Below are 10505 nucleotides of genomic sequence, written 5' to 3'. Positions count from 1 at the left end.
AACAAACACATGGAGATCTCCCCTCCCAAAAGGTCTTTTGGCAGCTGCAGAGAACCTGCAGCCCATTTCTCTGTGCCTCAGTCCTCCCTCTGGGCAGCTCTCCAGGGTCTCCCTGGCACTCCCAAAAGCTCTGGAATGGCATTTGCAGTGTAAACAAATGTCAGCACTTAGATTATTGTAAATTATTTACAGTAAACTCATATAAGACTATAGGGCACTTTAAGGCCTTGTTAAGATTGCAGTAATTATTCCCAGAAACTGAATTATGGGAGCACCTAGTCCTTAGAGGCAAAACCAGGAAACAAAACCTGAAATGTGGAAGACAACTTGCTTCCACTTTACTAAGGAATTCCCCGTTGAGCAGAGAGCAAACCTGGAATGATTTTCCCACAAAAAAAAGTTCAAGTACTCTGTAGATCATGTAGCAAAAAGATGTTTAATGATGAAAAACATTGAATGTGCTTGTTGCTATGTCCGACAGGAAGATTAGTACTATAGATATGTTACCTAGGGATGATCACTGAACAAAGTAAAAACTTCCTTAAAACATCCGCAGCATCTTGGCCCGTCGCGTGGCACAGCGCTTGGAAAACCTTGACTTAGACAGCAAGAACTATTTTGCGTTGGCAAGGAAAAAGCGTTTCCGTCCAATTTTTGTAACTACGCAATTGCCTGTCAACAAATCACAGACTGACTTTTAGACATAGTTATATATTCTAAAAACATTGTGTGGGCAATTTTAGAATGTAAACAAAACCCAAAACATTTCAAAATCTATTTTTCTGATTTAGACTAAACTGCTAGTCTAAATACATTTAGTGACATAAAATAGCACATAATTAAGTCAACATTTATGTAAAAAAATCCCAATTTATAGTTACTTGAATTTTTCAGAGAACAGTTTTGAATCTCTTTTTAAGAGTAAGTTTTAATGATCCGTCCTTCCTGAAAAATATTTCAACAGTTAATCGTAATTTTAACCATCTCAATTAAGATGAGAAAAAGCCACTAGAAAAAGATCAGAACAATCTATCTTATTCATAATCAAATCAGTATATGCATAAATGAATAAAATAGTTTAGAAGAAGAAAAAAGTGAAATGCAATTCTTCAGCCTTGCTAGGTCGAACCCTTAGTGGTGCTGCAATACCTTAGGCTGTCAGGGAAAGTTTATGAAAATGGTGGGGAGTTGGAAGAAACACAACTGGGCAAACAGGAGCAGCTGAAATTTGTTAGGATTTTGGGTCACATAAAACCATACTGAGAAATCATGTAGCATCAGTACCTGCTGGTCTCTACAATCAGGGCATCTGCAGTGCAAAGAGCATCTGCATTAATGATGCTACCAACACAGACACTAAGTCTGACCTATCAAAGACTGTGTTTAGGCCAGTCTATACCAGCTCGATCTATCAGAGCCCTGGAAAGCACTGTTTGGCATTAGAAGGGTCAGAAGTTCACAGAAGCAGCTTATTTATGCTGGTCTGCATCCCAAGGTTTACATAGGAAAACAAGGAAGGTTTCAGTACATCGAACTGTAATCGAATCTCTATTATTTGTCATCTAAAAGACAAGGAGTCATATAATCAAACTATGCAAATAAACCTCATTAAACCCCCCCTATACTGTAATGAAAAATAGAATCTTGGCCCAAACTTTTCAAATAATGGGGGTGGCAAAGCTGCCTAACAATGATATCCAGAGGCCTGGGAAGATCCATCAAAGACAATAATACTTCTGGGAGAAACTTCTGCAAATCAAGAGAAACCACAGTAGACTTCTCTCCTTATTTACACCAAATGCCCACTTACAATTTTTATGATAATGTAGCTGCTTGACTTTAGCTGCAATTTCAAAGTCATGTTATTACCACCACTTTGCAAGAAAATAATCCCTTTGAGGCTGGGGTGGGGGGGGGAGGAATTCTGATTTAGGTGCTCAAACAGTTCACCGTTTTTAGACAGAAATTCTACATAATTTTGCACTGGTTTAAAATCTGAGTGTGAGACAACACTTTACAGAAGATATAAGTATTAACTTGTATGATTTCCAATAAAAATGATAGCTCTGATCAAAACAGAAAAAAAAATCTCTCGTATATGTTCTCTATGAAAACCATAACTAAAGATAAGCTTAAATACACCTGTTGATCAAGACAAGAAACTCCGTGTTATTTATGCACAATGAAAAACAGTTTAAAAACAGTTTCCATGGAGGTACCTGTTGGCACATTGTCCATCGAAAGTTCCTTTTTACCTCACCTGGGAAAGTGATTGTCTACAGACGCGTTTCTCTGTTCAAAAAACACGCCAAGCGTATGTGCATTTTCGTCATAAAATAATGAATTATAATAACTTGAGTTCACTCCACTGCCTAGTCAACCGTGGGTTGGGTGTGTTTTTTTACAAAAATACTGCAGGTCATACGAAGTATCTTCACTAAAATATCCAAGGGCTTCATGACGTACACTTGTCTTTCCACTGTCCCTTACATTTTCTGTAATTAAGAAGTATCAGTGATTTCTCCTTGCACATAATGCAACAGTCTTCTTTGAGGTTCTTGCAGCCCACAGAAAGGCGGATCAAGCAGATCTAACGGGAGGGCGCTGCGTCACGACAACGCGATCATCACGACCGACACAAGCACTGCAACGTTGACTGTCCTCCTGCTGCCATCCGATGTTCTCCGGGCGTGCAATACAGCAAATACTGCATTTGTGTGATTGGTTGGTATTTCTACGTTGCAAATCATGCCTTCGCAGCAAGAAACGCATTCCTGTTGAGAAAAAGGAGATCACTGGACGTCGGGTAATTCAGCCATGGCTTTTAGAGATGTATGTTCTTTCAACTGGTTGCAAAGGTTACAACTAAACGGACCCAAGGCAGCAGTTGGAGCATATAAGCTACAACTTCTCTTCCAAACCATGCAGCACAGCCTTCCTAGAGTAACTCATCCCCCAGTACTCTCACTGGGCTTCGAAACCACGACGTGATGCAACACAGCCATGTTAGCTGTGCTGACAAGATCACTAACGTTGCAGAAAATAGGGGCAACTTTCCACCACTTTCCCCTTCTAACACATGAGATAAAAAAACATGCATTTGAATGTTTCAAGTTTCAGCTTTTTAAGCTAAAGAATTCTGACTGTAAAAACTCTGCTCCTGTTTATTTTTCCCCTCAAGCTTTTGTATTCAGTGTAGCTTTGCATGCTGAACTTCAGACTTGCTTTTTTCAGTTTTCTAGTGCCACAGAACCGTTGACACAGCTGATTTTCAGGAGGGAATCTGAAAATAATTTTCCTTACTTGACACTCCTTGCTAGAAGAGCCAACAGAATGCCAATTTTTATCTAATCTGAAGGCACAAGATCTCTTCTGAGATGCAGCAGAAGGCAGGCTGCATAGTGATTTCATGCCCTCAGTCCACCAAAACCTGTTGAAATCAATGGAAGTTGGTTCAGATAACATACAGAACCTTTTATATTTAACATGGATGTGGCCTGCTTCGTTTTTGTGTCTGAAATCTTTTATGTTAAAACTAACATAACTATGCTTCTCAACTATTAAGGAATTAGTGGATGATACTTTACTGTAGTGAATACTTTGGTGGGATATGCTTGATCATTAAGAATAAACTCTTACCAAGGATCCCAAGGACAAGAGAAGACAGCAGTTCTAGCTTTTTGTCATGGCAAAGCTCAGTTGTACCTTGCTGAAGAGCATGCCCTTTGTGGCCAAATAGTCTTGCTCAGTGGACTGTGCAGTGTCCCCCAAGCTACGGTATGCAGAGACATGATTGGAATACCTCAATCCTGGGACGGCTCGCCCAAGGGCGCGTTGTGTAGCCCACCCAGGCACCTTACTCAGAACTCAGAAGCCAAGGCCCATGCGTTGGGTACGTGCTAGCAATGCCCCAAGAAAACTCAGGTGTTTCTTTAGAAGCTGTTCCTACATCCTGTCACACAGCAACACAAATAGGAAAGTAGGAAGAAGCGGGTAGTCATGCTTCTGCTGCAGAAATTTGAGTTCTATTGTTAAATACTGCAGAGTGTAGCTTGGCACATCCTCTTCAGCTCAGCAGGAAAAACAAGTACTGAAATGCAAACCTCAAAACCAGCGTGCTGCTCTTACACAAAGAGTAGTGCTTACTGTGTGGCCACTTTCCCTGTGATGGTGGCAGCCTACAAAATGGCATTCTTCTCTGGTAGCACATTTTTTGGTGACTGATGTGCTCTTCCCATGGTCTGTGAAGAGATGAACTGTCAAACAGTACTGAGTACCTACAAAATAAAATTTAAAATGTGTATTTGCATCAAGTATGTGTTCTTTTACAGGGGTTAAAAACTTCACACAATTTAGCAAAATATTCCCATTAAAATGACTTACTTCGGCTGTATAAAGCCATTTTTCTACTTGATCAAAATACCATTTAGCAAGAAAGTAATTACTGATGAAATCTTAAGATTAACTGACTGTTCAATCCTCCAGAAAGGCTGCTATCATTTAAACTACTTATTAGCACTATAATCTACACATTTATCTTTCATTCTCTACTCTTTTTTTGCAGCACATTCTTGCTTTCTTTGTTTTGGACATATTTCCTCATTCCTCTAGTTTATTTCTTCCCCTTTCCCACTGTTACTATGAATATCACTGCGAAGAAAAATGAGGAAACATACTTTCATTCCTTTTTCTCTCATTCTCTCATACAAGTGTGATCTCTAGTCATTCAGGTCTTGCTGCTCACAAGCAAGCCTATAGCCTAGAGAGATCATTATATCTTGGGATGGTATCCAAAAGGAAGGGGATAAGGCTACAGAGACAATTCTGAAGTGTTTTTAGACAACATCTTTAAAATTAATTCCTAGGAAGCACATAGCTATATATATACACCCACAAACCATATATAATTAACTAATATAGTATTGATATATTGATAATGCATTAATTACTATATTAATAACTTATTGTTACATATATAAAATTTTTTATACATATAGATATAAATAATTTTTCACTGTTGCTTTGCACTTCGAAATGGTCAAAATATTCACCTCAGCAGAAATCGTATGACGTGTACTACTAACAACATAACTGAGGGCACCGCTGTGTTGGCATGTTAATTCTATTCAGCTAAGACTTCTACAAGATGTCTGAGTCAGGGAGAAGCAAATTTAACTATCAGAAAAAATCTCCTTAGTACAGACGCACTTACTTTCAGGACACCATCTATCTTCAGCCCATCTGTTACAGTTGTAATTGTCCGCTGCATTATCACAAGTAAAGCACTTAAAACTGTTTGGAAATGGAGTGGCTTTAAAAGTATTAAAATATTGTGAGTTTGCAAGCATTAAGAAAGAAAAATATTCAAAATAATACTGTCAGTGCTTGTACACACATCTACTTACAAAAATATATTACATACATTTACATATTTTCAATGATACATCACTGTTAGACAAATAAAACCCACGAAACAAGTTTTGTAGAAAGCTTTTACATTTTTAACTTGTTTTGCTATGCCTGAACTTTAAAACATCTCCTCCTGTTTTCTCACAATCCAAAATACCATTTAAGTAGTGGTGGGAAAAACAGGAGAGAACATCTTACATATATGCACATGATACTACATCCGCATGTATGTTTGTGTAGATACACAATCTCCATTTAAATGGCTTTTGATTCTTTTGATGAAAAAACTACATCTTCAAACCAGCTTCAGATCTTGATCTCCAACTCTGAAGAAGTTTGATCCCTCTGACAAAGGGATCAAGAGGACTACTTTGAAATCTTATTTACATTATATAAAAATATAAATGATTTTAAGGTGCGCAGTTCCCTAGATGCACATATATACACCTATTATATCTAGCTGTCCTGTTTTAATGATACATATAATGAAAATCTTCTCCCCTTAAATGAAGGGATAGAACACCTCTGATGCTAGATAAGAGGCAAAAAATTGATGCTATTAGTGACAACTGGCTTCACAGGTCTCACAAGGTTTTTAATTACCTTCAGTTTGAATTAATTGCATACAGCACACCTATTCTTTCCCTTACAAAAAGCCCAACAAGATAAAAGACAAAAACATCTGTTCTGTATTCGTTATGAGAAACCCACTGCTTAATTTACTCTGTAGGAAGACATTTCAGAGACAGAAAAACATAATAAAAGCACTTAAAATGTGAAAGCCCTCATGCACTCTGTAATTTAGCAATGCATGCAATTGTTTGTTTTCATTCAGTCATCTTATAAAATTTTAGAGATAAACTGCTGTGGGTCGAAAAGCAGAAGTTTTATTTTAAACTTTTTATCCTTCATGTTTGAAGAAGACAAACACCTAAAAAACAAATGATTGAAAGAATATGGCAATTAACTAAAATGTTAAGCTACCACTGCATACCCAGGAAAAGCATAACTGTATACTTACGGTCTAGTGGAGGTCTCACATTGTAAAAGTTGATGTTCTCAGCTGAAACCCACTTTCCTGAAAGGATGAGGAATGGAAGAAAGGCTCCAGCCAGCATGTGATAGAATAAAAACATGCTGAGTATTATTGTACATGAAAAGCAAAACTCTTAGGCCTAGGATAGAAAGGGAACACATTATTTAGGGGGAATCATAAAGAACTGAGCATGTAGAACAATAAATTTCCTACGAACTACTCCCGAAGCCTTGAAAATTCAGTCCGTAGATCTATACTGTGAAGATGGCTAATGCAAGCAAGCACGCAATGATGAACAATGCAAAGCTGAGCAGTTACTGCCTTCTGCTGGCCAGGATCCTGTACAGAGCACTTAAATTTCCGCAGACTTAAAAAAAGTTAACGTTATTTCTTGAATCTGTTTGTCCTTCTAAGCAATGCCAATTTTATAGATTCCTTGTAAACATTCCTAAAAATCAACACCAAAACTGAGCTCCTTTCCATCCTACTCGAAAGGGACAGAATTACAATACCATTAAAGAAAGCAAAATGCAGAAAAATGTAATTTTTAACACCAACAGCCTAGAACCCAAGACCAATTGATTATCAGCTGTAGATCAATGTATGTCTATTGACTTCAGATAAGCTACACCATCTGAATTGTAAGTGCACTTACCAGTGGCACAGCATTAAAGATCAAGAGTGTAAGTTAGATTTATTTCTTTTTAAAGTGTATACCAAGGAAACGCTAAGGAAGATGCCTGGTGATGGTACACAAGTTCTGGAGAACTGCAAAGCAGAACGTTCAGAGAGAGGAGATACATGCTTTGGGCATCCTCTGCACATTTATTGGGCGCTCCCTAGGTACTTTGGTGAGGCTTTATAGAGAAGAACTAATCAATGATCGTTTTGGTCAGTTTGATATTTAGCTGTACACCCATACATACACACACACACAGAGGTATGTATGGCGAATCGCAGTGACACTGGAGACCTAGTTCAGATACTAAAAAGCAGAATCAGCTCAAATGGCACTCCGCCCATGCAAATCCCCAGCAGGAGAAACAAGCCTGAGTGGAGGCTCCCGCCAAACCAGAGATGTTGCTCTGGGCTGCCAAGTGCATTCAGTCAGAAATCTCTCTGCACATCCCCATGTAGACGTACACAACACCTGCACAGGAAGCTCTGAACGCACCCAAGCACTGAACTGAAAATGGTACTCAAGACCATGGCAGAGAAGTCAAAAGATTTCCTTCTTTTTCCTGTTGGTTTATTTGTTTTGCTTTGGGTTTTTTTCCAGTTGACACAGTCAGGAATTATTTGAAAGACAGTTTTGCCAACACACCCATCAACACAAAGTTCAACTTTATGCATTGGGAGTTTAGCCATCCTGCTTAAGATTTGTTTTTTAAATCATGGCTTTATGAATATATTTCAGCAGATACTGAGAAAGCCACAGCATACCTCTACCTGCAGTGCACCTCCAAGACTATTTCCTGTGGATGGTCCAGATTTCTTCTGACTATAGCCCAGGATCTAAAGAAGGATTAAGAAGAAGAATCCGTGGAAAACAAACAGCAACTGTTCATCATAATTCTGTCCTGAAGGAACTAATTAGCTGAAACACCATATGTACTTATTTATACTGAAAAATAAAATCGAAACCTAGAAGTCTGGTGGTTTTTATAACAAAACATCCAAAGAAGTACCTGAACTACACCGTGTGGCTCTGCCTCACTGAGTGCTCTTCTACTGCAGAAAAACAAATTCCTTCCTTCCTGTGAGTCATTTGTCTTTTATGACATTGGGGTAAGACAAAAAGTGAAGCAATGAGACTACTCAGTCCTTCCATGAGGATGAGTTTACTTCTCTTGCAAGGGAAAAACATTATTCAGGCAATGACCTGGGCAGGACCAGACTATACCAGATGAATATGTATTTCACACTCTAGACGTATCCAAACTTTCCACACATGCTACGACCAAAATAGAAGCACTAATCAGCAGCAAGGTAACCTAAAAGAGCAAAGACTATCATCAGCCTCCAGATTAGAGGTTATTAGCAAGCTATGAAGTAAACAGGTCACCCACAGTTCATTCCTTACTGAAAGAGAAACACAAAAATATTGGCCAAATCCCTAAGACCACTGCAAAATCCCAAATAAATCTAAACCATAGTTACAGTTCTCTCCAATTCAGCACACGGTATAGGCACGGTGATATTCTGCAGCATTAAAGAAGGGTTGTTTATAACCTGCTTGACTTGTCCCACAAACACATACTCGAGGTGCGCATTTCAAATGTACCTGTAGTTTTAGTGGGTTTTTTTTCATTTGTGGAGAGACAAACCTGTGCATCATGACTGGATGCTTTTCCGCTGACAAGTCAACACACACCATGTTCTGTCACTGAGCTGTTGCCTCCAAAGTCTATTTCATGATCTTTTAATATTTTCCAAGACAGAGCAGCAGAAGGTGGCATTAGCCAGCATAGGAGAAAGGGAAGAGAGGAGACAGTGCTGCTACTACAATTCCTGAATGATCCAACATTCTATCCAACTTAATTTCTCCCTCCTCTAGCATTCTTAGCTCTATCAGTTTACGTTGGAGACATCTCTCCCTCAAGTTCCTTCTGTTACACACAATTCATTTTAACGTTACTGCCTAACCCCCCCATCCTTTATAATCCATATCTAAGATTCTTCAAATCAATTTTTGCTCACAAATAGCCCTGTGTCAAGAGGTGACAGAATTTCTATTTCAGCTAAGAAATTTCTTCTCTTCATAGACAATAATTCCCTGTATTATCCCATCCCACTCTTCTGCTTTAAGGTATTTTGGATCAGGTTTCCATGACCTAACCAAGACAAGGAAGTGCACCAAACCCCTTCATTAATACCATAACCATTATTCTGAATGAGTTGAAGAGTTAAAGTCAATGTAATAACAAAGTGTCACAGGTACTGGAAGCAAAATACATTAGAATAATTTCTACAAAATGATACTTTCCATGAAAATAGCCAACCTGAGCAAAAATTAGCAACTAAAGATGCACAAAGGCTAACTTAAGAGATCTTTGTTTCCCACACAGAGGAGAATTCTTACACGGTGATTTAAAAACAAAAATATCCCCAAAGCACAGAATATCACAATTATGCACAATTGAATTAGCCAGCTCTTCAGTAATGTCCCCTTTTTCTGATGTAGAAGACACATCCCTCCTGTCACTCTGTTTACAGGTTGTCCTTTCCCATGGGTATCTCCTGTCAGGCATCACTGGAGTCCAAACGCAGAACGACGAGATGTTTGGTCTGACTCAGTACAGCCCCTCATTTTTACATTCACCCCATTTATCCCACTAGCTGCAGAAAGAGGTTACAGCTACTTTTAACAGCACGGTGGAATTTTACTCTGCTGAGCCACCTTTCCCTACCTCCCCCTGCTCAGTCTTTCCACTCGGAGGCAGAGAGAGGCAAGGGGATGGCACAGCCAGTAATGCTGCACTAAACCACGCCTGTTCAGACGCGCCTCCTACCTGTGCCAGGATAAACTGGACCCCAAGCCCTGGGAGGGAGTGACACAGCAATCCTTCAGCACCATCACAATCCCTGCATCCTTTGCTAGGACACCAGAAAGTGTCCTTACATGCAGAATTAACTACCAGCTCAAAATCAGAACCTCTACATATTTAATTTTATGAAAATAATTTGTTTTAAAAAGTACAGAAACTGGTCTCAATGTGTGGAGTTAAAAAGACAGTAACTCAAGTACAAGTAGGTACCAATTTTCAATTTTCCAATTCCTGATCCTAGTTACCTTGCTTGTGTCCCTGGACAATCAAGGATCCAGTGTTCACTACTCCAATGTGGCAGTACCGGGCCCTTAACGCGCACAGGCTGCTTGGGCACTGCTGCTAAGAGTAGGAGAAGAATCCTTGTGCCTCTAGTGCCAACATCCTTCTTCACGGTTCCCTTGCAAAATAGCTCTATTTATGGCCTTTGATTAGCACAAGGAAGTTACTTTTAAACTGGCAAGCCAGTTTTAATCAAAGTTCAGTGTATTTCAGGCAGCTCAATAGCATTT

General features: G+C 39.1%; 1 protein-coding gene across 2 annotated transcripts; it reads right to left on the bottom strand.

Moving 5' to 3' along the window:
* Positions 1–417: 417 nt before the first annotated feature.
* Positions 418–10301, bottom strand: LYPD6B (LY6/PLAUR domain containing 6B). Of its 2 annotated transcripts, XM_074872340.1 has the most exons (6): positions 10239–10301; positions 7889–7960; positions 6431–6584; positions 5213–5311; positions 4147–4277; positions 418–2774 (listed from the first exon to the last, which is right to left on the bottom strand). In XM_074872340.1, exons 3-6 carry the CDS (start codon positions 6543–6545, stop codon positions 2610–2612), a joined length of 510 nt encoding a protein of 169 aa, XP_074728441.1. In that variant the 5' UTR covers positions 6546–6584; positions 7889–7960; positions 10239–10301; the 3' UTR covers positions 418–2609. The 2 variants fall into 2 exon arrangements, with proteins under 2 accessions (XP_074728441.1, XP_074728442.1); XM_074872341.1 differs by lacking the exons at positions 7889–7960; positions 10239–10301 and having other exon boundaries at positions 6431–6643.
* Positions 10302–10505: the final 204 nt, after the last annotated feature.

This window comes from Strix uralensis, chromosome 6 (genome assembly GCF_047716275.1).
Source record: "Strix uralensis isolate ZFMK-TIS-50842 chromosome 6, bStrUra1, whole genome shotgun sequence".
Classification (NCBI taxonomy): domain Eukaryota; kingdom Metazoa; phylum Chordata; class Aves; order Strigiformes; family Strigidae; genus Strix; species Strix uralensis.
Note: the sequence above shows the minus strand (reverse complement) of the source record. Positions and strands in the feature narration are given on the sequence as shown.

What these genes read in the sequence shown, in the direction of transcription:
- LYPD6B (XM_074872340.1), bottom strand. Translation starts at nt 6,545, where the DNA reads ATGTTTTTATTCTATCACATGCTGGCTGGAGCCTTTCTTCCATTCCTC. An exon ending in AGATAGATGGTGTCCTGAAA is followed by an intron (nt 4,278 to 5,212) that starts GTAAGTGCGTCT and finishes TTTATTTTGTAG; the next exon opens with GTACTCAGTACTGTTTGACA. An exon ending in ACAGGGAAAGTGGCCACACA is followed by an intron (nt 2,775 to 4,146) that starts GTAAGCACTACT and finishes TTTTCTCAACAG; the next exon opens with GAATGCGTTTCTTGCTGCGA.